We start from the raw sequence: 26,767 nt of genomic DNA on the forward strand, positions 1-26,767 counted from the left end.
CACTGTGTTCTTGATACAGTATTGTTGTACTGCAACAATGCTCTGTCTTACACCCAGGAACCGCATAAGCAAGTTAACTTGATTGTTAACTCCACTGACAAATGCAACAGACAAAGCAAAGAGTAGACACTGAGATGATCTACTGCACACTCAGTTGCCAAGCTCAGTAAAGGTGCAGGAGTAATCCACTGGGCACACACTGGTTGAATAAACGTTGTCAATGAAATGACGTGGAACCAACGTGGAATAAATGTTGAATTGATGTCTGTGCCCAGTGGGAAATGCATATGATTGAGTGAAAAAGGAGCTTCCACACACTTCAATCAGACGCAATTAAAACACTGAAATTGCATCTGATTGAAGTGCGCGGAAACTCCTTTTTCCCCTCCTGACAAGCAAAACAAAATAATGAACAAACTGTTTGACGCAACCTCATATCACTGTGTTATCAATAGTTTGGATTAGTGTTGCAAAAGTCCAAAAATTCTTGCCTATTCCCTTCTTATTCTGTAAATCTTCAAACCATGAATTCTGAAAACCTGGGGCTTTTGGGATAGTTCTTGGAATTTCACAACCCTAGTTTGGATAGTTTTCTCATATTCCCCAGGACATTTAGTTCTGGTATGAATCAATATGAAGATGACGTTAAGTAGTGATGATATGGTCCATTGCGATAACAGTGAATGTCACCTACATTGTTACCATCTGTCTTTTATGGCCAATGTCACAAAGGTCAGACCACTCAGTAATATGGTTCAATGATCCATCTGCAAATCCCCCTCTGTTTAATATAGTTGTTCCAACTTCTGCAACTCAGGCAATAATGCCTGTTCAATGTTAAGGAGAGAATATACAGTATATCAATGAGTATCAATGTATTGGCAGAATTCACAGAGTTGGACAAAGTTTATGGATACTTGCGTAGAATTAACTGGACAAGAGTAAAACAGAAAAAAATAGCAAATCAAATAGAATAGAAGATAAAAACATCTTAATCACTCCTTAATAATCATACAAATGCCAGGAAAAAGCCTTTGAATGTGCATGTATCACAAAACTATTCAAACACTAAGAAGCACTTCATCAAGCACACTATAGTACCAATAACCTTTATAGCTTTGCGTATTTCATGTTGTAAAACCCAAAATAGCAGAGGCACCTCATAACATGAAACAACATGACAATTAATTAAAATCTCCCCAAAAAACATGAGCTCCCTGCATCCGTCTCTGTACTAAAGTGGTGTGTGTGTGCGTGTGTTTGTGCATTGGTCTGTGCCTACGTGTAAGCATGCATACATCCATCTGCGAACGTGCACGCGCACGGTGTGTGTGTGTGTGTGTGTGTGTGTGTGTGTGTGTGTGTGTGTGTGTGTGTGTGTGTGTGTGTGTGTGTGTGTGTGTGTGTGTGTGTGTGTGTGTGTGTGTGTGTGTGTGTGTGTGTGTATATATGTGGCATGAGAGAGTAGGTAGGTAGGGGGGAAGTGGGCATGCAGCACACAGGGCTACTCTAGGATGCTGGGAGAGTGGGCCCCTGCTCTGGCTCTAACCCATGGCTCGCAGCCTTTAATAGCCCACTATATTAGACTCTAATCTGCCTGATCCCAATTTAATGCGGCTCCCTCGGCCAGACGTGAGACGAATACTAAACAGGCGGCCATGCGCAGAGCGCTGAGCTGCAGTCCCCCCGGCCTCATTCACGGGGCGTGCGAGAGAGAGAGAGAGAGGGGGTTCACTATAAGTGCCAACTACTTCCTCCCTCTGAAACCGCACACAGAGGAAGGGGATGAAGGAAAGAGAAGATAGAGGATAGGAGTGGAGGGGGGGGCAAGGGAGAGGGGCTGACTGCAAAGGGGTAATATGTTCATCATGGCTTGTTTTTCAGGTCCTATGCTATGGCAGGTGTTCAATTATTTAACTTGCTGGTGATCTAACGCACAGTTCAGACGCCGAACTTATGGTGAGTGGAACTGAATAGAAATGAAGAGCGGGCTGGCACGGTTGAGAGCTTTTCATGACATACTGATTGGTTTCATACAACCGATCTCAACACTACAGTTGGTTTTGGGTCGAATTCAGGCAAAGAAACTACAAAGTTTATTGCACTAAAAAGCCAAAGACCAATCACATACCTGTGCAGCACAGAAGTTAATGTTTGAAACAGTGAATATGATCGGTTTACTGTGTCTCGGTTAACATAACGTGTCTTCAGATTTCATAACTCTCTTAAACTAAGGAATCACAAAGCGTCTTCTCATCCCTAAAATAAACCATGAGGTATGTTAGCGATAGCGATGTTACTGTGCAGCGTAAACATTCTATTTTCTCCCGAGATTGCAAAGTAATTCATATGTTGATGTAGTGCCCATCCGTTATGAATGCTTCAACCTCTGTGTTGAGAAGTCATGTTTTTACCGTCAATTGCTGGTTTCAAAGAGCACCAAAAACTACACTAACCATGAATAAGCCTTTTAGCATTTCTGCCACCACAGAAACAGACTCTGGGTCTGTTCTAACGCGTCTACATGTGAATCGAAGGGGGAATACTCTTTTCACGCCATTCTGGTCGGTGGGCGGTGCTATACATGACGGTGGGCGTAGATTTCAGTGGAATCCACACAGTATCGAAAACAAGCCAATAATTCGCTCATGTTCGGATCGTGGAATCTTTTAACACACTGCTAAGCCATAAAGTACAGTTTGGCTAAACTTAACTACAGTAATGGATGTTACAGCTTCATCGAAGATGAAGTAAACAAATGTATATCACTGAATTCACATTATGTTTGCTATTTCATGCAGTCACAGAATAGAAAGAAGCTAAACAAATGATTTTGTTTTCAAATTTCGCATTGTTTGAAGTTGAGAGATAACATTCACGCAAAGTAACGAGACTGGGTGTGTAAGTATGCCTCCAGGATAATATGGTAAAGTTGGTCTCATGTATAGGACCCCAAGAAATAAATAGGACAAAAAAAAAATCCATCCGATTAAGAGTTTTTAATGAAGCCAGAAATGCAAATAATTCATCTCAGCGATTGACAGGTATTATTGCATGTTGACTAACCAATCGCAGTGAAATTAGATTAAATCTCACCTACATTGTTACTATCTGTCTTTTATGGTCACACACACACGTTCGATCAGTTTCCTATATTTCATTCATGTAAATTTAGTAGATTGACATTGTTTGTTGGCTAGCAATCAAAGCTTTTCATTACACATCTTTCATTTTGGCAATGAAAAATGCAAAAGGGGACCGCTGTTTTGGCATCAAATGAAGATAGAAAGAGAGGTGATCCCGAGTGGCGCAGCGGTCTAAGGCACTGCATCTCAGTGCAAGAGGTGTCATTTCAGTTCTTGGTTTGAATACCAGGCTGTATCACATCCGATTGGGATTGGGAGTCCCATAGGGCAGCGCACAATTGGCCCAGCATAGTCCAGGTTTGGCCGGTAGGCCGTCATTGTAAATAAGAATTTGTTCTTACTTGCCTAGTTAAATACAAAATGTAATCGGATAATGGGGTATAATTTATAGCGACCAAAGTAAGTTGTAGCTGGGTAAAAACATCATACTTCAAAAAACCAAGGCACTCTTGTGGAAAAGTTAAAAAGCCTTTATTTTAGTGGCTATTGAATAGAATAATACACCAACGCGTTGCGGCTCACAGGCCTTCTTCAGGATGCACAGCAGTGACAGGTGAAATGAATGACCAGAAATGAAAGGGGAGTGGAGAATATTAACCAATAGATGAAGAGGAAATTAAGCAAAAGTATGTACTAATATGAAAGTGCAATTGTAAACTGTAAGTATTAACCCACCATAGTTTAAGTTATGAATGAGGTCCCAGGCGGAGGGTTTCCAGTTGAAAGTACATGTGCATCGGACAGTCCTTGCGCTTTGAAAACCACGGCCACTGTAATGTATACCACCTCCCACAGAGTGAAAAGAGTTTGTCCCAATCCGAGGCCATGATTGTGCTTCCGTTGTGGGTGTTGTAGCGAAGCAACCTTTATTTGCATGCAATTAACATATATTAATATGCATTACCATTTCTCCCGACACTGGAAGAAGTCCTCTAGCGCTGCATGAAACAGAGGCGTGCTTCACCCATACCACGCCCAAAGAGCGGCAGAGCCTGCCGAACTATTGTCAAATGTCTGACGAGGCGGACTACCACTGCATGGTTTCAGACAGCACTCTATCCACACTATTCCAAAGAGAAAGTGACGTATTCTTTTGTTTGGTGAGGCGATGGAGCGGTGAACCAGGGCTAAGATATCTACGTGTTATAGACAGTTATTGTCTTATGAGAGTAAAAATAGGTCCACGTATTGAACTAATCTAAAATGAAAACCCAGATAAATATAGGAATTTATCATGTTATTGATTCCAATAGCCATTCTCACTGGTGATGGTTTTCAGCTCTGGAGTGAAATGTTTGTTCCCCCTTCCTCAGTAGTGCTTTCTGTAAACACACAGACAGGCACACACACGCACACGCACACACACAACTGATGTAATGGAGATATGATGCCGTGGGGCTTCTTCTCATAACCCCGGGGCATTATGGGTACACAATAGGTTTTATTGGCCGACTGGCCCACACCATAAACACCACAGTAAGAGAAAAATGGTTCTTCTCCACAATGAGTCTGGATTTGCATCCCTTGCCGACAATCCATAGAATGCGAACATATTCTGACCATTCTGATTGGTCCCAGAATCTGATGGGTTGGGTCAGAGCTGGCCTACATGATCAACTTTGATACTCTGATTGGTTAGATTTGTTAGAGACGATCCAATCGCTGATTAATTTGTTTTGTACGACACCCCTCATTTTGAAGTCACACAAACGACTTCTAGGATGGCAGTTTCAGACTGAATGTATGTAGCGATTGATAGAGCAGCAGAATTACATTCAGGATGAGTTGTCAGGCAAATAAACAATAGCAGTAATTACACAATTTAATCCTTATTTTAGATGGATTTATTAAACGGTAAGGCTCCAGGCACATAACAATCATGGACCTTTTGCCTGGTTTAGGATATTTTTCCTGGTTTTGGACATTTTCCATGGTTTTACGTTCAATCAGCTGCTCAGGTCGGTGCAAATAAATGTAGGCCTACCAAGTAAAACATGAAAATATTTTCTCAGTTCTATTGAATAATGTGTCACATCTTGTTTCCCTTGATTTAATGGTCACTATTTTGGTACTTCTGTATGCCTTAACCCAAGCTGTGCAAATTGTGAGCATTTTATTTCTTACACTCATAGCTTGAATGGAGGCTATACGGTTTCATGCTTAGGGAACAGACAGTGGTAGATCAGTGAGTGGATCGGACTGAGGTGAATGTAAACCTTACCTGTATAAGTCTTTCTGATACTAAGGCTGTCCTAATATGGACGCCATTTAGCCCCACATCGGGCACCAAAAAACCAGCCAGTCTCTATCTGCAGTGCGACGGAAAGGAGACGGCCGACGGGGGGATCGTTACCCAGGCCATAAAAGAGCCATTTACAGGACGGAGGGAGTGAGCGTGGAGTCAGTCAGCACAAAGTCTCTCCTCCTGCACCAACCGAGCCACGACAAAACACCCCACCGAAACGGTCCTCCATGAATCACACTCGCACGATACGTGTTCACTTAAACATTAAGGTTGGGGAATGTGAATCAAAGGCATGGGGTGCATCTGAAATGGCAATGAATTTACTATATTGGCACCCTATTCACTATATAGTGGTCCAAACTGGTGCACAATATAGGAAATAGGGTGACGTATCGAACTCAACCATGGTGTGATACTAATTGCGTACAGGTTTGTGGCCTTGCTGTCATTAGCAAGGGTGTGTGCCTTCTGAGTTTATATACCTTGGCTTATCGATCTGTACTTATAATTGTGGGGACTTATTTATTCATGAGGTCATTTTTCAGTCCTCTTTCCATATACAATGGGAGTAAATCTGTAAGCATAAATACCTGTAGTACCTGTGGTAGAAAAAACACTTGTTCAGAAAAACCATGTAAAATCAAAGTATTTCCGTAATTGGACAAAAGGTGCCGCCCCTCAAGAGCGACCATGTTTTGCTATTCCAAAATTTTTCTCTGCCACTGTTTTTGTTGGGGAGCTTTTGGCAACCCACCCAGGGGGTGGAGGAGGTTAGAGGAGGGGGTGAAGGGGGGTGGCTCTATCTGTGTGTTCACCGTGTTTGCCATTCTAATCAGTCCTGCCATATGCCCGGGTGCTTTATTAGGACCCAGTTTGTGGCAGGAACCACGCTGTGTCTGCTCTCGACAAGGCCCTCTCCCCCAGGCTACATGTCTGAAGCACACCCTGTGCAGGGGGCACACATACACGTGCACACACATGCACGTACATGTACGCAAGCAAGCATGCACACGCACACAGAAACACACACACATACACGCAAGCATGCACACACACACACACACACAGTGAGTTTAACGGCAGCCCATCTCTCTGCCTCCTCCTTTTTCTCTTTTACTTCCTTCCCTCTGTTTTGTCCTCCCACCTCCGTTCTGTATTTCTTCCCCCTATTTATTTCTCGGTCTCTCCTATTCTCTCTTTCGATCTCTTTCTTCCCTTGTCCATCCCAGGGGAGAACGACTGGAAGTTCAATGCCGACGGTACTGCAGGCATTGTTAGCAGAAAACAGGATCTCCTAATTTTCCATAGTGAATGGAAAAGTGTCAATCTTCGTGGTTAACCTTTGTGTAAATAAAAAAATGTTTCAAAGACAATCATGGTACCAATAATTGCTTCTAATACACTGATGCATGTCCTATAACTGATTATTTTAAGATCGCACACAGAGGAAGTTATAAGCATAATCTAGTTGCTAATGGCAACCTGCAGTATCCCGGTCGGCCTTCAACTTGAGATACTCAATGAGTGTAGGCAGCACTGAGCTAGCCTGTAACGTCACTTCCTGGAGTAGCCCTAACTACACACGTTATGTCTCCATGAGACGCCATCTTAACCAACTTCATTTGGCTTCAATGTCCTATTGAGTCTTCACATAGGAATGAATGGTGTCACGTGATCGATGGCTTACTGATTGGTGCCGATAAAGATGGCAGCTTCGCTTCTAGTCCTTAGGAAACTGTGCAGTATTTCGGTTTTTTATGTATTATTTCTTACATTGTTAGCCCAGAAAACCTTAAGTGTTATTACATACAACCGAGAAGAACTATTGGATATCAGAGAGACGTCAACTTACCAGCACAACCAGCACTACGATCAGGAAAACGACTGTCCCAAAGCGGATCCTTTGTCTGCACCTCCCAGGGCATTTGAACTGGTGCCAGAGCGGTCTTCTAGTGAGGCTTCGGATGCGCGCACACCACCAACCGCTTCCGAGTATATTACTCACTAATGTCCAGTCCCTAGTCAACAAAGTCAACGAAATCAGGGTAAGAGTTGCTTTCAAAAGAGATATCCTGGATTGTAACATGCTCTGTTTCACGGAAACATGGCTAGCTGGGGATATGCTGTTGGAGTCCATACAGCCAACGGGATTTTCAGTGCATCGCGCCGACAGGAATAAACATCTCTCCGGTAAGAAGAAGGGCGGGGGTGTATGTTTCATGATTAACGACTCATGGTGTAATTGTAACAACTTACAGGAACTCAAGTCCTTTTGTTCACCTGACCTAGAATTCCTCAGAATCAAATGCCGACCATATTATCTCCCAGGAGAACTCTCCTCAGTCGCAGCCGTGTATATCCCTCCTCAAGCGGATACCAAGACAGCCATCAAGGAACTTCACTGGACTTTATGCAAACTGGAAACCATATATCTTGCGGCTGCAGTTATTGTAGCTGGGGATTTTAACAAAGATAATTTGAGAACAAGGCTACCTAAATTCTATCAGAATATCGATTGCTGTACACAAGTGAGTAACACGCTTCACCATTGCGACTCTAACTTCCACAATCCTACAAGGCCCTCTCCTGGCCTCCTTTTAGAAAATCTGACCATGACTCCATCTTGTTGCTCCCCTCCTATAGGCAGAAACTAAAAAAGGAAGCGCCCAGGCTTAGGTCTATCCAACGCTGGTCTGACCAATCGGATTCCACGCTTCAAGATTGCTTCGATCACGTGGACTGGGATATGTTCCGGGTAGCCTCAGATAATAACATTGACGTATATGCTAACTTGGTGAGCAAGTTTATAAGGAAGTGTATAGGAGATGTTGTACCCACTGTGACCATTAAAAACGTCCCTAACCAGAAACCATGGATTGATGGCAGCATTTCGAGCAAAACTGAAAGCACGTACCACCGTATTTAATCATGGCAAGGTGACTGTAAATATGGCTGAATACAAACAGTGTAGTTATTCCCTCTGTAAGGCAATCAAACAAGCAAAGTGTCAGTATAGAGACAAAGTGGAGTCGCAATTCAAAGGCTCAAACACGAGACGTATGTGGCAGGGTCTGCAGACAATCACGAATTACAAAAAGAAAACCAGCCCCGTTGCGGACATCGAAAACTTGCTTCCATACAAATTAAACAACTTCTTTGAGCGCTTTGAGGACAATACAGTGCCACTGACGTGGCCCGGTACGAAAGACTGTGGGCTCTCCTTCTCCGTGGCCAACGTGAGTAAAACATTTTACACGTGTTAACCCTCGCAAGGCTGCCAGCCCAGACGGCATCCATAGCCACGTCCTCAGAGCATGCGCAGACCAGCTGGCTGGTGTGTTTACGGACATATTCAATCAATCCCTATCCCAGTCTGCTGTCCCCACATGCTTCAAGATGGCCACCATTGTTCCTGTTCCCAAGAAAGCTAAGGTAACTGAACAAATTACTATCGCCCTGTAGCACTCACTTCTGTCATCATGAAGTGCTTTGAGAGACTAGTCAAGGATCATATCACCTCCACCCTACCTGTCACCCTAGACCCACTTCAATTTGTTTACCGCCCCAATAGGTCCACAGACGATACAATCGCTATCACACTGCCCTATCCCATGTGGACAAGAGGAATACCTATGTAAGAATGCTGTTCATTGACTACAGCTCAGCATTCAACACCATAGTACCCTCCAAACTCATCATTAAGCTTGAGACACTGGGTCTCGACCCCGCCCTGTGCAACTGGGTCCTGGACTTCCTGATGCGCCACCCCCAGGTGCTGAAGGTAGGAAACAATATCTCCACTCCGCTGATCCTCAACACTGGGGCCCCACAAGGGTGCATTCTCAGCCCCCTCTTGTACTCCCTGTTCACCCACGACTGCGTGGCCATGCACGCCTTCAACTCAATCATCAAGTTTGCAGACGACACAACAGTGGTAGGCTTGATTACCAACAATGACGAGACAGCCTACAGGGAGGAGGTGAGGGCCCTGGGAGTGTGGTGTCAGGAAAATAACCTCTCACTTAATGTCAGCAAAACAAACGAGATGATCGTGGACTTCAGGAAACAGCAGAGGGAGCACCCCCCTATCCCCATCAACGGGACAGCAGTGTAGAAGGAGGAAAGTTTTAAGTTCCTCGGCGTACATATCTCTTCAACCTCAGAAGGCTGAAAAAACTTGGTTTGTTACCGAAAACCCTCACAAACTTTTACAGGTGCACAATTGAGAGCATCTTGTCGGGCTGTATCACCGCCTGGTACGGCAAGTGCACCGCCCTCAACCGCAAGGCTCTTCAGAGGGTGGAGCGGTCTGCACAACGCATCACCGCGGGCAAACTACCTGCCCTCCAGGACACCTACAACACCCGATGTCACAGGAAGGCAAAAAAGATCATCAAGGACAATAACCACCCGTGTTCACCTCGCTTCCATCCAGAAGGCGAGGTCAGTACAGGTACATCAAAGCTGGGACAGAGAAATTGAAAAATAGCTTCTATCGCAAGGCCATCAGATTGTTAAATAGCCACCACTAGCACAGAGGCGGCTGCCTACCTACAGACTTGATATCATTGGCCACTTTAATAAATGGAACAATAGTCACTTTAATAATGCCACTTTAAGAATGTTTACATATCACGCATCACTCATATGTATATAATGTATACTGTATTCTTCACTATCTGTTCTTTAATATCTATTGCATCTTAGCCGCTCTGTCACTGCTCACCCATATATTTTCTACTTATATATTCTCATCCCATTCCTTTACTGGATTGTGTGTATTAGGTTTTGCTGTGGAATTTGTTAGATGTTAGGTTTTGTTGTGGAATTGTTAGACATTACCTGTTAGATACTGCTGCACTGTCGGATCTAGAAGCATAAGTATTTCACAATAACATCTGCTAACCATCTGTATGTGACCAATACAATTTGATTTGATTTGATTTATCCATTCATATATACAGTCATTGTTGGTCCATCCTCCCTCCATCACCTGCAATGCGGGATAGATGGGCAAAGCCGGCGCAGGGTGTAGTGTCTTTGGTATGAAAGATCTGACGTGTGTGTGCGTGCGTGCATATGTGCCTGCGTGCTTGTGTTCTCTGTCTCTGTCACAGTCCAGTTGTAGAGAGCAAGTGGGCCCATGGGAGACGGAGGCAGATGGGCTGGTGTGTCACCTTCCTATCATCAGAGCGTGACACTTTCATTGATCCAGTTAAGCCAGTGTACTCTTTTCATGTTACTCATTTCAAGTTATGGTTTGTATTCACCATTCAAACTGTCCAGGCCATTTAAATCTATTCAGTCATATCAGCTGTGGTTGTTAATATTCCTGTGACTAACATTATCGAAAGATGCTTACTTCCACAAGTACCCAGTTCTCTGTATCCATAACAATATCAACGTTAAAATCGCTTGACAAACTCCCCCACGAATATCCTGCAGCCCTTCCTCTCTCAACCGTCTCAGTCAAGTCAAACGGTGAGGAACCAACCAGAGATCAGACTGACCATGCCAATAAACCACTGGGCTCTGACACAAACGCCTTTCGGCCAGCCCGCTGAACTCTCAAAGGGAAGCCTTTTTTAAGGAACACGGGTGGCTAGCTTTGCGCCATCAAACAGCGCTGGTCGTTAAGGATGGTGGGAGCGGTCAGATGGGAGACAAAATAGCTGCGAGAGCTTCACAGCGGTGATGTAAACAGACGTTATGGTGCATTACTGAAGTCTGTGAGCAGACATCCTGCATGGCGCCCCCCATCCCAGGGCACTGTCAAATTAAAAGCGTTCCCATAGTGTATGATACGGGATGTCTTTGCCTCGCCGCTGCACATCTTTTCTCTATGGATGCACACACGTGTGTGCTCGCTAACACACAAACACACACATAATCTCTCGTTCCTCGCTTCCCTGTGAATCCGTCCATCCACTGGAGTTCAATAAGTGGCAGGAAACACACACTTCAAATTGGATTTGTCACATGGTGTAGTCTTTGCCATGAAATGCTTACTTACTAGCCCTGTCCCTACAATGCAGAGTTAAAAATTAAGAAAATGACAAACAAAAATAGAAGAATAGTTACACAATAAAGAACAATAACGAGGCTATGTCTCGGGCGGATCAGCATTAGAAGGTTTCAGCAAAGAGCCACTTCGGTGTAGAGTGGAGACACACCACATACAGGGCTTTGGACTGCAATTTGGGCCCATTAGAAAAAGGATGGCACCAATGTCAAAGGTTGAAAATAAAAGTGTTGTAGCATGTAATGCTGTTTGCTTTCCATTTTCAGATTGAGTATGTACGACAAATATGGGACTTTTGTGTGAAACAGAGTTGTGGTTCATTTTGTCAACCATTCTGTACTGTGCCTTCAGAAAGTATTCATCCCCCTTGACTTATTCCACATTTTGTTGTGTTACAGCCTAAATTCAAAATGGATTAAAATGTTTTTGTTTTTTTGTCACCCATCTACAAACAAATACCCCATAATGACAAAGTGAAAATATTTTTTTACAACTTTTTGCAAATGTATTGAAAATGAAATCCAGAAATATCTCATTTACATAAGTATTCACACCCCTGAGTCAATACATCTTAGAATCACCTTTGGGTTAAGTCTCTAAGAGCTTTGCACACCTGGATTGTACAATATTTGCACATTATTATTTTTTTAATAATTCAAGCTATGTCTAGGTTAATTGTTGATCATTGCTATACAGCCATTTTCAAGTTTTGCCATCGATTTTCAAAACGACTTAAGTCTGTCGTCTTGGTAAGCAATTCTGGTGTATATTTGGCCTTGTGTTTTATATTACCTTTCTGCTGAAATATGAATTTGTCTCCCAATATCTGTTGGAAAGCAGACTGAACCAGGTTTTCCTTTAGGATTTTGCCTGTGATTAGCTCTTTCTGTTTCTTTTTATCCTAAAAAAAAATCCCTAGTCCTTGCCGATGACAAGCGTATCCATTAACTGATGCAGCCACCACCATGCTTGAAAAATATTGAGAGTGGTGCTCATTGATGTGTTGTGTTGGATTTGCCCCAAACATAACATTTTGTATTCAGGACATAAAGTTAATTTCTTTGCCAATTTGTTTGCAGTTTTACTTTATTGCCTTATTGCAAACAGGTATTTTGTACAGGCTTGCTTCTTTTTCACTCTGTTTTTATTCTGTACAGGCTTCCTTCTTTTTACTCTGTCATTTAGGTTAGTATTGTGGAGTAGCTACAACGTTGTTGATCCATCCTCAGTTTTTCCTATCACAGCCATTAAACTGTAACTGTTTTAAAGTCACCATTGGCCTTGTAATGGGAATTGTAATGTTTGCTTTTCTTATAACTAATTTCTGTGTTCTGTTCATGTGCTGTTCTAATAACCAATTTCTGTGTTCATGCAAGTGACTGACTTAACAAATCCTCACTTATCAGTATCTACAATTTGGAAGTACACCCAGACCTTGTTTTGAGAACGAATGAAAGATATCTCAGTTTCAGGGTCTCAGCATAGAGAGAAGAAGCCTCGTGAGGTATTGGTCTATGACATGTTATGAACCAGTATTGGTCAGTCACATGAATGAAACAAAATGGTAATGATTCATTAATTATGATAAATCCTGCAAATATAACTTGTCTGTGTATAGCCATATATAAGACAACTGCTGGTACTTCCCAGGGGGAGCTCCTGATTGACATGTGTACTATGGTGCATTGAGTTGGTTGGAACCTCTCCAGCGCACTGACATATAAAGGATGATTAATTTAAGATTGACTTTGAGTGTCCCTGTGTAAGAATTTCCATGACAGCCTCATGGTGAAATCCCTGAGCAGTTTCCTTCCTCTCCGACAACTGAGTTAGGAAGGACGCACGTATCTTTGTAGTGACTGGGTGTATTGATACACCATCCTTAAGGGTAATTAATAACTTCACCATGCTCTAAGGGATATTCAGTGTCTGCTTTTTAAAAATTTTACCCATCTATCAATAGGTGGACTTCTTTGCGAGGCATTGGAAAACCTCCCTGGTCTTTGTGGTTGAATCTGTATTTGAAATTCACTGCTCGACTGAGACCTTACAGATAATTGTATGTATGGGGTACAGAGATGAGGTAGTCAGTCAAAAATCTTGTTAAACACTATTATTGCACACAGAGTGAGTCAATGCAACTTATTATATGACTTGTGAAGCACATTTCTACTCCTGAACTTTCAGACTTGCCATAACACCATAATACTTATTAACTCAAGAAATATCAGCTTTTCATTTTTTATTAATTTGTAAGATTTTCTAAAAACATAATTACACTTTGACATTATGGGGTCTTGTGTGTAGGCCAGTGACATAAATACATTTTAAATTCAGGCACAACACAACAAAATGTGGAAAAGCACTGTAGATTTCAAGTTCACTGCATGTATTTAAACTTCTTTATGTACAGAACATTTTCTCAATATACCCAGCCATGAAGGCGGAAATAGTTGGCACATTGATTCTGTGAGATACTGTGTGTTCCTGTTTTCCTTGTGAAACAAGCAAACAAACAGTTCATCTAAGTTTTACTACCGTTTTACATATCAAAACAAAGTAGCTAAAATCTCCCCAACCAACATTTCACTTACAAAGACGTACACAACAAATACAAAAAATGCCTCTTGTTCAGCCTCCATCAGTTGGGCAGAGTGGAGCGACCTCTGGAAAACAGACCGCCTGCTAGCTCTCTAATAAGACAAGCCCAATCTAGCGCTTCTTCATTGGGAGCTTCGTAACTCGTTAGGCTAATTACAGCCATCACAAGTTGATTCCGCCTGTAATAATTAAGCGACGACTCGTCAAAGAGAATAGAGGCGCTAGACAGGTCCTCCGCGCACAACAAACTCACTATCCAGGCCATTAGTGAAAAGAACTGATGTGTGCACAAACATTAATAAGGGAGAGATGCTGCAAACTTCCTGGATAAATTACAGGGATGCTAATTCAAACTCTGGTATCACTTTGAAAACTTTCCAACCCCCAAATGGCGGCGGAGAATTGGAACAGTGCAGAACAGGGGAGGAGCAGCTTTTTTGGGATTGAGAACGTACAGTATAAATTTCCCTTGCAGCATTGACGGTAGTGGGAGGGAGTCGAGACAATGGATTTGGAGGCTACATTTGACTCATTGAGCACATGCTTTAAAGTTGCGTATCAGTCTTTTATTAATTATAGCACAGCATTTTGTCATCGAGGCCATCCAAATATAAAAACAAGCATTCTGTCTTTAATCCAAGAAGGTTTCCAAAATGTGTTCATTAATTGGCACAAACAGAATATGTTAATTTCAGATTTGATTTAACCCACAATATATCTGTCGAGTTAGCTTTTGGCATTGCAGCAACATGTGTTGTGCTGCTGCATGGTGTGAGCACACTACAGGAGATTATCAATAAAGTGGGAGACAGGAAGCTGTCTCCTCTTCCTGTGGATGTTTAGAATGTTGTAAGAACATTTGGAAGTGTCAAAGAGGAAGAAAAGGCAACGTTTTGAAGCCCCTTTTTTGCTTTCAGTTTCATACCCTTCAAGTGGTAGGGTTAGCGGTCTGTGTGCGTGTGTGTGTATGTGTGCATGAATATACTGTACATACGTTTGTGGGTGTGTGTGCGTTCATGTGTGTGTGAGTTCATGTGTGTGTGAGCACGGCTGCGAGCCCGCCTGTGAGTGTGTTTTCAGGAGGGACTATAATGAGTGAATAGGCAGCGTGGGCCTGGGGCTGAGTGTCTTTTCCAGCGCCCACAGCCCCTCTCAGGCTGGCTGCTCACATCAAAGAGAAGCCTTGTATCTCAGAGGAGCTTAGAAATTCTGCCCCAGGCTTGGCGAGGCCTTCACAGCACTCGCCTAAGGGGCCTGAGCCGGCCAACCATGGGGCCAAGAGCACGCTCAGACAAGAGCAGTGGATAACCACACTAGGGGAGAGCCAAGGAGCCAGGGCAGTGAGCCGAACAAAGAGCATGCAGTGTCATCATAGAGTTTGCTGAAGACGGTATAGGGGAGAAGATTTATTTTTCTTGGTAGCACAAAAATTGCGGTTTGTTGCTGTAGCATGATTTCACATTGGGAGATTGCTGAACATATTACACATGTCTGTGTTCTGTGAATAATTTCCTTCATTAACAGATAATAAAAGCCCATTATGAAAGTACATTAATATTCAAGTGATGAGTTGGGAGAGGAGGATGTTTTTCAAAATGTATGTTTAGTTTTCAGTTGGCAGCAACTGTCTATTCACTTAATTACTCTTACAAGGATTTCCTAATTGTGATACTGCACTTGAAAAGATCATTCCTTACACGTTATGTACCACACAATAGGCTACACACAACCCAGTGCCCTGGAGAAAATAGAGAAAACCAACCATCATCATGCTCAATCTTACCTTAGCATTGGGCGTGTGTACTGAATGTGTGTGTGTGTGTGTGTGTGTGTGTGTGTGTGTGTGTGTGCGTGTGTGTGTGTGTGTGTGTGTGTGTGTGTGCGTGTGTGCGTGTGTGCGTGTGTGCGTGTGTGCGTGCGTGCGTGCGTGCGTGCGTGCGTGTGTGTGCGTGCGTCCGTGCAGGAGTGGGTGCATGCGTGTGTTTACAGAACTACTGTTTAAAGCCACTGCATGTTAACCCTAACCAAACAGAAGAGGACAGGTGTCCTTTTAAATGCCTGATGGTTCTCAAAATCTCCTCAAGGGAGTTTTGCCTTACCACTTTTTGGAGAGCTTAGTTTGAATGAACTAACAGAGAGAATTTACAGTATATAGCACAGAAAATGTACAGTATATTGCGCAAATGTATGCTTTGAGACCACGTCTTACCTGTAAACGGCCCGCTTATCTGACTCCAGCTGGGCCTGGGGGTCAAGGGTCACACTGATGGGGGTATTCCCAGCCTCCGAGGATGCTGAGATGTGGACCTGTTGGGCCTTGGAGTTGTGTTGGGTGGTGCCCGTCATCTGAGGGCAGAGCAAACAGAACCACAGTGAACTTCAATACATAGAACGGTAGTCCTGGTCCCAGATCTGTCTGTGCATTAGCTAACTCAGAACCACAGTTAACTGCATAGACTGGTAGCCTGGTCACAGATCTGTTCATGCATTCAGAACCTCTGTCAACTACATACACCGGTAGCCTGGTCCCAGATCTGTATGTGCATTAGCCATCTTCTGGCTGGGCTTTCTACTTAGAAAACTGGTTTTGTGTTCCACTATCTCATCTCTAGCAGGCACACACACACACACAATATCAGATTCTGTGAACTACATGAGAGTGGATAGACAACCAGCTTGATCTTTCCGCATGGCCTATGAAAGAGGGGAGTGTTATTTTGATGTGATGGTCTGGATGTGTACAATGCATCTCTTCAATCGTGTCGATCCCCTACCCCCACCTCTTTCTCCTTCTCCCACCCCCTCCTCTTGTCTCCTTTTCCCCCTCAGCCTTTGGAGAGAAGGAAATGGGTCCTTCATCCCCCCTGTGTTGGTTTGGGAAGGAAGCATCTTAATCTCGGCTCCAAATGGGAAATAAATTAGCTTCTTCACACTTAACTAGCCCTCATTTGCATTTTGTTGCCTGCACTGACTGTGGCTTGGGAGCTCTCCCCTGTCACTAATCCTCTGGGCGGAAGGAGACAGTGGTAGAGTGGAGACAGGGAGGGGGATGGTTAGGCTCTGATTGAACCTGCTCTACTTCCTTCTCTAGGATACTGCTTAGCTAGGATAAGGTTAAAGGGCAATTCTGCCACTTTTCAACCTCATATGTGACTCGTGTCAGGAAACTAGGCGTATGTCGCGGGTCACTACTTCACAGGAAAGCCATTTGAACGTAAACTTTTTATTTTTATCAAAATGCGTTTTTTTGGCAGAAATGCCCTCTGGAACATGTGAACTTTCATGTGCCTTAACAACAAACTTGTATGCCATATGTTAAGCAACAGAAAAAGTGAGCAACCTTCTCGCTAGCTATGATTGGCTGAGATAATGAATGGGCTGGACATGCTAAGAGATCAGTTCGAATTGGTCAGCCATATAGCACGCTTCTGTCTATTTGAGCTGGTCAGTATGTTGAGGTAATCCTTTCTAATGCGTATTTTTTTGAAAATATATCACGTAGTAGAACTGCATAAGTGTTGCTCTCCACTTTCTGGAGGATCGAGTTTTGAAATCAGTGGAATTAGAGGATAATAGCTAAGGAGATGGAGAAAACATCTGTCTCCGGATTACATCTTCAAACTAAGGGCAACCATGGCATCTGTGACAGGGAGAAGCGTCCATTCTTGATGTACACGGGTAAGATAGTCTAGCTAGCTACATTTTCAGATAAGACACGTTTCAAATTTAGACAGAAAGCCTTTTTCCTTTCAAGTTAAAGTGTACTGTTAGCTAGCTAGCTAAAGTTAGCTGGCTGGCTTGCTAGCTAACGTTACGTGTATGATCTTATTATTCATATCTCAGATACATTTGCGTTGCTAGTTATAGCCTAATGTTAGCTAGCTAACATTGAACCTGTTTGGTTAGCTACCTTCAGATTCATGCAGGGTAGTAACGTCATGATTTGGGATTATGGTTCATTGTTTACCTAGCTAACTAGCTACATGGCTTAACAAACGACTCCACTATACAAGTAACTATTGTTGTCTCAGAATGTCACTGCGACAACTGTTGATAGACGAAGTTGGTAAATTTGCTCTGGCTATCTACTCCGATATCAGAGCACTCTCGTCTGAATAACTGATGAATTTACGAATGCTCAACACCCGCTGAATATGGCCGGTGTCAGTAAACGCTAAAAAAGCATAAATTGTTGCAGGCAGCAGCACAGTTGCAGTCACCAGCGCTCTGGATTACATAAAAACAGCCTAACCAGCTCTGCTAGGGTGAGTAAAATGGTCAGAGTGAGCTGTTCTCTCATTTGTGTCTGGAAGTAGCTAGCAAGCTTGCCACATTAGCCAGTTAGCTTGGGTGCTTGACTGGTGTTGTTAGGACAGAACGCTCGGATCAACCCTTAAAGAGATGGGTGGGGCTAAAGCTTAAGAGGGTGTGAACGATTCTGAATGGGTGTAGACAAAGAAGAGCTCTCCAGTAGGTACCAAAACATTCAAAGGCCATTTTCTTAAAAGTTTATCAACATTTCCTCAAATGTAGTGTATGATATACCATTTTGTAGCTCTGTGTCTCTGTTTTTATCTAATGTAAAAAACACAATTTCAGATTTTACTACATTAGACTGAATCAAGGCGGTCGGTCACATATTCATTATTTCCAGCACCATACCAGCGTCTACATACACTACCGTTCAAAAGTTTGGGGTCACTTGTTTTTGAAAGAAAAGCACATTTTTTGTCCCTTAAAACAACATCAAATTAATCAGAAATACAGTGTAGACATTGTTAATGTTGTAAATGACAATTGTAGCTGGAAACGGCAGAATTGTTATGGAATATCTACATAGGCGTGCAGAGACCCATTATCAGCAACCATCACTCCTGTGTTCCAATGCACGTTGTGTTAGCTAATCCAAGTTAATAATTTTAAAAGACTAGTTGATCATTAGAAAACCCTTTTGCAATTATGTTAGCACAGTTGAAAACTGTTGTCCTGATTAAAGAAGCAATAAAACTGGCCTTCTTTAGACTAGTTGAGTATCTGGAGCATCAGCATTTGTGGGTTCGATTACAGGCTCAAAATGGCCAGAAACAAATAACTTTATTCTGAAATTTGTCAGTCTATTCTTGTTCTTGCCAAGAAACTTAAGATCTGGTATAACACTGTGTCTGGTATTACACTGTATAACACTTGGCAATTTCTCACATGGAATAGCCTTCATTTCTCAGAACAAGAATAGACTGACGAGTTTCAGAAGAAAGTTATTTGTTTCTGGTCATTTTGAGCCTGTAATCGTGCTTTTCTTTCAAAAACAAGGACATTTCTAAGTGACCCCAAACTTTTGAACGGTAGTGTATGTGAAAATGGCGCATTTCTATGATCTGTGGTTAAAAAGATACGAGAAAAAGTTTTTAAAAAATGCCTTGGCAGCAGCTAAAAGGGATCACTAATAAATACAAAATCTCATAGCATTTGAAAATCAATGTTTTTGAAATGTTTTAACTTAGGGTGATGTCATATGGTATAATTATTTACTTTACATATTTTTTCTACAAAACTTAAAAAAGCAGCGTTTTCACACTGTTATTGTGTTGGAGATAATGAAAATGAAGTTGAAAAGTGGTGGATTTGCCCTGTTGGTCTAAGGCTGACATTGAGGTAGGGTAAACTGCTCCTAGATCTGCAGTTAGGTCTAGCCTATACTTTAAACTCTTATAACAATGTTTGTTTGGAAGTGCATTTGACTTAAGACAAATAAAATACTCTAGAATGTTTTCTGCAAGGAATTTTCAATTGATTACTTACATTCTAATCCATTTCCTTAATTGACTGAAATAAAAACTGCTTTGACCCCAACCCTGAGCTGACAACTAGTGGTGTACTGACCTGTTGGCTCTCCTGGTACGATGGTGGAGGAACGCTCTGAGTGGCCATCATTGTTAGTGCTGGGGACACATGTTGCATCATGGGACAGATTCACATGGAGACCTGCAGGGGGACACAAACACACATAGTGTTAAGAGTACATTATCGCCTCACGAGTGGCGCAGTGGTCTAAGGCTGTGCCACTAAAGATTCAGGGTTCGAGTCCAGACTCTGTCGCAGTCGGCTGCGACTGGGAAACCCATGGGGCGGCGCACAATTGGCCCAGCGTCGTCCGGGTTAGGGGAGGGTTTGGCTGGCAGGGATGTCCTTGTCCCATCGCGCACTAGTGACTCCTGTGGCGGGTCGGGCGCAGTGCACGCTGACACGGTTGCCAGGTGTACGGCGTTTCCTCTGACACATTGGCGCGGCTGGGGTCTGGGTTAGGTGGGAATTGTGTCAAGGGTTGTGTTTCGGAGGACAGATGGCTCTTGACCTCATCGCTGCAAATGAGACAAGACTGTAACTACCAATTGGATACCATGAAATTGGGGTGAAAAAGGGGTAAAAAAAATGTATAATAAATAAATGAGTACATTATCATTTAAACATCAGGTGTTGGTCTCCTGAGTGGCGCAAGCGGTCTAAGGCACTCTGAGTGCAAGAGGTGTCACTACAGTCACTGGTTTGAATCCAGGCTGTATCACATCCGGCTGTGATTGGGAGTCCCATAGGGTGGCGTACAATTGGCCCAGTGTTATCTGGGTTTGGCCGGGGTAGGCTGACATTGTAAATAAGAATTTGTTCTTAACTGACTTGCCTAGTTTAAAAAATATATATATATATAAGAAGTGGCTAATTGCTGGTCCAGGGTCAGGTGCTGTATTCATAAAGCATCTCAGAGTAGGAGAGCTACAGTTATGCTTTTGAGACCATGATGAATAAGACTATATTGACGGGGCAGACATGATCCTAGATCAACACTCCTACTCTGGGAAGTGTTATGAACACCCAGGTATTTACCTAATCAGCTTTAGTGGGTGGTTTATCCGTGCTACTTTCACTTTTACCATGCTTGGTGCGTTTCTATGTATACTGAACAAAAATATAAATGCAACATGCAAAAATTTCTAAGATTTTACTGAGGTACAGTTCATGTAAGGAAATCAGTCAATTGAAATAAATAAATTAGGCCCTAATCTATTGATTTCACATGACTGGGAATACAGATATGCATCTGTTGGTCACAGATACTTTAAAAATCAATCAAATCAAATGTTATTAGTCACATGTGCCGAATACAACAATACCTTACAGTGAAATACTTAAATACAAGCCCCTAACCAACAATGTAGTTTTAAAAATATGAAAAAGAATAAGAAATAAAAGGAACAAGTAATTAAAGAGCAGCAGTAAAATAACAATATACAGGGGGTACTGGTACAGAGTCAATGTGCGGGAGCACCAGTTAGTCAAGGTAATTGAGGTAATATGTACATGTAGGTAGAGTTATTAAAGTGACTATGCACAGATAATAACAGAGAGTAGCAGCAGCGTGAAAGAGGGGGTGGAGGGTGGCAATGCAAATAGTCTGGGTAGCCATTTGATTAGATGTTCTGGAGTCTTATGGCTTGGGGGTAGAAGCTGTTTAGAAGCCTCGTGGACCTAGACTGGCACTCCGGTACTACTTGCCGTGCGGTAGCAGAGAGAACAGTCTATGACTAGGGTGTCTGGAGTCCTTGACAATTTTTAGGGCCTTCCTCTGACACTACCTGGTATAAAGGTCCTGGATGGCAGGAAGCTTGGCCCCAGTGATGTACTGGGCCGTTCACACTACCCTCTGTAGTGCTTTGTGGTCAGAGGCCGAGCAGTTGCCATACCAGGCAGTGATGCAACCAGTCAGGATGCTCTCAATGGTGCAGCTGTAGAACCTTTTGAGGATCTGAGGACCTATGGCAAATCTATTCAGTCTCCTGAGGGGGAATAGGTTTTGTCGTGCCCTCTTCATGACTGTCTTGGTGTGCTTGGACCATGTTAGTGTGTTGGTGATGTGGACACCAAGGAACTTGAAGCTCTCAACCTGCTCCACTACAGCCCCGTCGATGAGAATGGGGGCGTGCTCGGTCATCCTTTTCCTGTAGTCCACCATCATCTCCTTTGTCTTGATCAGGTTGAGGGAGAGTGCGTGGATCAGAAAACCAGTATCTGGTGTGAAACCATTTGCCTCGTGCAGCGTGACACATCTCCTTCGCATACAGTTGATCAAGAAAATTATTAACTTGCTGTACAGTATGTAAAATGCATCTTGTGTGGAGAATGAGTGCGCAGCAGTTGTCTGGTTTATTATTGCACCAGACAACTGCCAGGTGCTGCTATGATCTCTCTCTCTGTCTCTCTCTCGTAAAATGCTAAACTACATAGCACCTCACAAAGTGCAAAAGTAATGCACAAATGGACCTACAACAGATGCAACATCACAGAACAGGTGACATTATAATAACACTTAACAAGATAACATAATAAGGGATCAGTGCCCTTGTTTTCCCCATGTAGTGGATGGTAGGTTGTAGTTAGGAAACCAAGCCAACCAGTGTCCAATTAAAGCTCCAGTCAGTGGACTAATTGCTATTGTCCAGAACTGGAGGAGTCCCACAGGGTTGTGTACTGTACCTGATGGAGTTATAGGGTCTCTGGAGTTAACACACACACACATGCACACGCAAGAAAACACATACACGTGTGCACACACACACACACACACACACCACACACACACACACACACACACACACACACACACACACACACACACACACACACACCACACACAGACACTATTCCCATGTAAAGCACAACATCAGTGAAACAGCATGTATAGTCATGAGAATGAAGGTCCCTTTGGATGTTAGGGTATGAATCACATTAATTGCTGATGTGGTTACAGGAAAAATGGGAGCGGTACTGTGGACTAGATGATACAGTATTTGTCATGCTTACTAAGAAGTCTGAACTTGGCAGGTATAATTGTTAACAGCCAGAGAGGTCTAGGAGTTAAATCAGATTGAGATTGTGAGTCATACTAAAACAAGGCTAGACACAAGGAGTCGCATTGGACTGAACCATTTCAACTCTATTTTACAGGCAGAAAGGGCAAAAACAGGGCACAAATTCCCATGCTTCCATGCAAATAACTGTGACATTGTCAAATGTACTTTAACAAACAGCCATACAGATGTAGGATCTTAATTTGAGCCAGTTTGCCACAGTAGGAACATATTCTTGCAGCAGCAGGAAATGTGATTTATTATGTGGATTATAATCACGCTTAATGGACATTTTTGTAGGGGTTGATACATGTTTCCTAAGGGAAAATCAAATATATTACAAACTTCAGAAGCATTTTTAAACCTCAAATACACTACAAGTTTAAAATGTCCTGCATTACAGGAAAGATCTTCTGCAACAGGGTGGTCAAATTAAGATCCTACATCTGTATATTATACCCAGTCACCATTTCCATAAAGAATTCCTCTGCTCTACTCTGAATAGAAACAGTGTCTTTGAGTTTGAGGGGATACAAGTGCACAAGACAGCACAAGGACCCAGACAGCCAGACAAGAGAGGAAGTGATATGAACGGCTTCTCATCTCTCCCCCAGACACAGACAAGGAGACACAGATGACGGGCGTGCTCCACCAGTGAGCTCATCCCATCCTATCCTAGGACCCGGCCTGGCACCAACGTGTGTGGAAAAGTGCCCTGGGAGGCTCTAAAACACAACCACCCGTCAACTCAGCCAGCACCCCACATAACTCAACACAACATCTTGCTAATGATATTATTAACCCTCTATCGACACCTATGTCCTCCAAATGGTTCGCATCTCACCTCACATCTTCTAAGGCATTTTTGTACAACCACCCCCAGAATGGATCCTGGCTCTGAAATTGCACATTTTAGTTAATCTGACGAGCTCTGGTCCAAATCATACAAATTGAGGATGATGGGTGTGTGTGAGTGTGATTTGTACACTGATTTCTCTTCCTGGCTTGTGTTCTCGTTCCAAGTGGTATCACCTAAAAGGTATGTCCCTTTTATTGGTCCTCATTTTAATTGCAAATGCAGGGTTGGTAATTAAATGGAAAATTACACAGTAGGAACATAATCTTGCAGCAGCAGGAAATGTGAATTATTATGTGGATTATAATGAGGGTAGCCTAGTGGTTAGAACATTGGGCCAGTAACCAAAAGGTTGCTGGATCGAATCCCTAAGCTGACAAGGTAAAAATCTGTCGTTCTGCCCCTGAACAAGGCAGTTAACCCATTGTTCCCTGATAAACCGTCATTGTAAAATAAGAATTTGTTCTTAACAGACTTGCCTAGTTAAATAAATAAAAAATAAAACAAATTTAAAGACTAAAAGATAAAGCAATTCCAATTATTGCACAGTATTTTAAGTGGTCTATCAAGTCTCCCATTCCTCAAGGAATGCAGTAGACTACCTAACACAACCAGATTACATGCACCCGTAAATACACACACACACACGTACATGTGCGCACAAACACCCACACTCTGGGGGACAACCAAGTGGTCAATTAACAAGACCTGTATTTTTATCAGGTCAAATATAACACCCAAATGGACAACAAAACTTTCCTTGTAGAATGGTAGGGACACATTTTCCCCTTTCCCAAAGCACCACTGGTCAGTACCAGTAAGTAATTCCACTTTAAGACCCTCCCTGGACCAACTATGAGGAATATGGCTACACCATAAACCACTAAGTACATGCCAGTTGTTTGAGGAACCAATGTAGGAAAGGTTATGTGTTTAACAAAGAGCACACCACAAATATTTCCATTCCAAAGCGTACAATTGGCCTACATCATATTGACACAAAGCCTGTCAGTGGCCTAACCACAGTTTGACACCATTACCCTTAGTATTGATAGAAAATCCATATGCGGTTACATTTGATGTGGTTAAATCCTATACCGTCCACACTTGACTTAATCACATCACATCTTACTGTATACCATCCACACCTTCTCCAATCCAACCCTTTCAGATCTGTGATTACTTAAAGGAAGGCAGGAAGGAAGGATGCATTTCTGAGGTATTCGAACAGGGCCCATGTCTAACTATGTGGCAGGAACGTTAAGTTCGATCGATGAGCCTTAACAGGAGGCCTCCTGCTCCTTGAGAGCCCTGGCTGAGGCAAGGTAAAAAGATGTCATCGATAATTCTTGACATGACCTCGGACAACAATCGTTAGCTCCTGGGTCCGGGCTATTGATGAGGCTGGCTGGGGAGGGGGAAAGCACTACAGTGTCAAAGCTGCTCATGTAGCTGGCTGGCTCTGAATTTCTCGGTTTCTACAAACAGAAAATATTGTCACTCTCTCTCTATCTCGTTTTCTCTAACACTTTCACCCAAACACGTACACACACACACACCACCACCACACACAAAATACACACACATACACACACACATTCCTGTTCCTCTGTTGATAATACTGAGCCAGTGTCAGATTTCTACCAAATGTCAGCCGCGGTATTTAAACTATTAACTCCCCCACCAAAAACAAATACCGTAATTTCCGAACTATTAAGCGCACCTGAATATAAGCCGCACCCACTGAATTACATTTTTTTATTTATTTTGAACATAAATAAGCTGCACATGTCTATAAGCCGCAGGTGCCTACCGGTACATTGAAACAAATTAACTTTACACAGGCTTTAACGAAACACGGCTTGTAACAAAAATAAATAGGCTTTAACGAAACACGGCTTGTAACAAAAATAAATAGGCTTTAACGAAACACGGCTTGTAACAAAAAATTAAAAATTTGCAGTAAACAGTAGCCTACCAAGAAAGTCATTGCTCCAGACCAAGCTCCCGTGCAGCAGCTCTATTTCCTTTTCCAACAGCCAGATCAATTGCCTTCAACTTGAAAGCTGCATCATATGCATTTCTCCGTGTCTTTGCCATGATGAGGGTGACAAAATGACTACCGTAATCAGAATGATGGGAAGTTTGAGCGCGCTCGATTTAATCTAAACAGTAAACAAAAAAGTTGTTTGACCTTAACCCGTTCAGCAATTTCATTGGTCTAATGAAAGCTTCATGCCGCCAAAAAACTGAGCACGTCACAGAATGTGTTTTTTTTTTTTTATTATTATTTGAAAGCGGGAAAAATCCATATATTAGCCGCGTCATTGTTTAAGCCGCGAGGTTCAAAGCGTGGGAAAAAAGTAGCGGCTTATAGTCCGGAAATTACGGTAGTTAAATAAGAAGTGTTAGTAAGAAATTAGCCAGAATCTTTGAAGTGCAAAGACCTCTCCAGTGACATGTCTGACACACAGCGATTGGGCACTCTTGAACACAGCTCTGCTAGGTTTCCCAGCAAACAGAAAACAGGTGATGCCTGCAGTCAAGGGAATGTGGTCAGATGAGTGTTTACAGCACACACACTTCATCCAAATACTCTCACGAGTGGCTTTACACAAAAGTCGGGTAAGGAAACCATGTGTTTGAGGATGTTGCATGATCCTTTCTAAGCACACACATACTGACAAACTATCAACAGCATAACACAGATTGACTTCAAGATCGATGCCACATATGATTGCTTCATGCTGCACAATGCCAGACTTAGAGACTGACCCCTGTTGGTTTTCTCAGTGTCCGATGTTAAGAACATGTCGGAATATGGCACTTTAATATTGATTTTGTAGTTCTGATTTCAATTGCGCATTGAGGATCATGAAGGAGAAAACCACTGAGAGACTACAACCACAACATTTGCTTGAGCCAAAGGGCTGACCCCCCCCCCCCCTCCCCCCTTTCCATTTTCTCCATCCCGTTACCGAGTTTCCTGGACATGAC

At 42.8% G+C, this 26,767-nt stretch overlaps 1 protein-coding gene across 1 annotated transcript in view; it reads right to left on the reverse strand.

Moving 5' to 3' along the window:
- LOC106567647 (homeobox protein PKNOX2) overlaps positions 1–26,767 on the reverse strand; it is a 94,896-nt gene that overhangs the window by 13,725 nt on the left and 54,404 nt on the right. Inside the window, exons 3-4 of the mRNA XM_082960289.1 lie at positions 19,895–19,996; positions 16,224–16,360 (exon numbers count right to left, since the gene is read on the reverse strand). Coding sequence (XP_082816415.1) covers positions 16,224–16,360; positions 19,895–19,975 — 218 coding nt within the window. The 5' untranslated portion in view covers positions 19,976–19,996. The remainder of the gene's footprint in view (positions 1–16,223; positions 16,361–19,894; positions 19,997–26,767) is intronic.

Source organism: Salmo salar, chromosome 13 (genome assembly GCF_965601325.2).
Source record: "Salmo salar chromosome 13, fSalSal1, whole genome shotgun sequence".
Classification (NCBI taxonomy): Eukaryota; Metazoa; Chordata; class Actinopteri; order Salmoniformes; family Salmonidae; genus Salmo; species Salmo salar.